This window comes from Phragmites australis, chromosome 17 (assembly GCF_958298935.1).
Source record: "Phragmites australis chromosome 17, lpPhrAust1.1, whole genome shotgun sequence".
In the NCBI taxonomy this organism is placed as follows: Eukaryota; Viridiplantae; Streptophyta; class Magnoliopsida; order Poales; family Poaceae; genus Phragmites; species Phragmites australis.
In genome coordinates, this window is record NC_084937.1 from 12,850,860 (window position 1) to 12,852,574 (window position 1,715).

General features: G+C 43.4%; 1 protein-coding gene across 1 annotated transcript; it reads left to right on the forward strand.

Moving 5' to 3' along the window:
- The first annotated feature begins 842 nt into the window (after positions 1-842).
- On the forward strand, positions 843-1,142 carry LOC133896878 (auxin-responsive protein SAUR36-like). The gene has a single exon (XM_062337517.1). It carries the CDS (start codon positions 843-845, stop codon positions 1,140-1,142), a length of 300 nt encoding a protein of 99 aa, XP_062193501.1.
- Positions 1,143-1,715: the final 573 nt, after the last annotated feature.

Consider the following 1,715-nt stretch of genomic DNA (forward strand, 5'->3'; position numbering starts at 1 on the left):
ACTTTCAGAAAAACTGACCACACCAACAAAGCAAAATTTGGCTGCAGGCCCATTGGAAAATGCAGGCAGATACCACGAAATGGTTGTCACATGCCATGCTATAAATCGGTGGAAACTGAGATATGGAACTGTCGCCCAAGTTGCATGATTTGCAGCAATCAAAGCACTCCTAACCAACACCTAGCATGCAACTGAAACTGCAAGTACAGACTACACACCCAAAAGCGGTCAAGTGAACCCTGCATCTGCTCAAATCCTGACTTTTGAACCATCCTGACGTGTCCCCATTGAGGCATTGACGCTGGATTCAGCTAATGGCAATCACATCAGTGTTTCAGTCTTTCAGGGCAAAAAGGGGTCCCAAATCATTCATAAATGATTGCTTTTGAGTAAGCCCAACCAGCTTATCTCCGCACCACTTGATACATGACACAAACACACGGAAGACCTCCATAAAAGCTGGACCCATTATGCTTGCACCATGTCCCTGCCCAATTCAGCAGCTGGTACTGTAGTACGTATCTGATTGCCACTAGTCCACTATCATTGCCTTCACAATGCACCGAGTGATGGCCCAGCAAAGTCAAATCTAAATCTCGATGTCTACCTTTGCAACTACCAATGCATGTATCCAGCTCATGGCCCTGTCCCCTGCCAATTAGTCTCAGAATAGCAGTTGCACCAAAGCCATAGACCATTTCTTCACCTGTATATTCAGGAGCTAGAAAGTAAGACACCATCACTATAACAACAAAGTCACAAGCTAAGCGTTTCTAAGGATAATACCTGAGAAGCAAGAAGAACCAACCATGTTTCATCCCAAGAAGCTTGCCCAATTGCCGATGAAGTGGCAAAGGGTGAAGACAGCCACCAGAGGCGACGATGCATGCTGTACGACTTCACCAGTTGCAGGGAAGGGTCACTGCGCCGTGTACACGGCAGATGGGAGGCGGTTCGAGGTCCCATTGCCGTATCTTGGCACAATGGTCTTGGGTGAGATGCGGAGGATGTCCCAGGGGGAGTTTGGATTCACATGTGATGGCAGGATCACACTGCCTCGTGATGCAGCTGTGGTGGAGTATGTGATCATGATGTGCTTGCACTACTGCAGGATGTCAGTTCAAAATCATCATCAGCGATAGGTTTTGAACCGACACTGATTACTCGGTACTGATAGTTAATGACTATCAGTGTTGGGTATAGAACTGGCACTGATAATGAATTATCAATGTCGGTTCCCTGTTAAGAACCGGCACTGATACTGATTATCAGTGTTGGTTCTAAAATAGAACCGTTACTGATAGTATTCGGCAGCCAAAAAAATTGCACAATCCAAAATACATCATATGCACATGCATCCATTCTTCTAATGTTTAAGTCACGATAAACACTTAATACATTAATTCAAACTACAGGCATTTCTAAAATTACATCAAATAGCATTACATGCATAGTTGATATCTAAAATTTCAACTCCAAATATTACATAAAAATGATTGAGTGCATAAATAAGCGCACTAGCAGTTGTTTCAAATGGAAGTTCCATTGGACTTTCATAAATAATAAAACTATTACTATCACACTGAAACTTAAGGTGTGATTGATACTTACCTTTCAGGACCTTCCTGCATTGAGGACCAAGTAATGTGTATCCTTACTGCTGGGCAAGAAGACGTAAAATTGAAGTCAACTACGATCCATCCGCATCCGAGTAT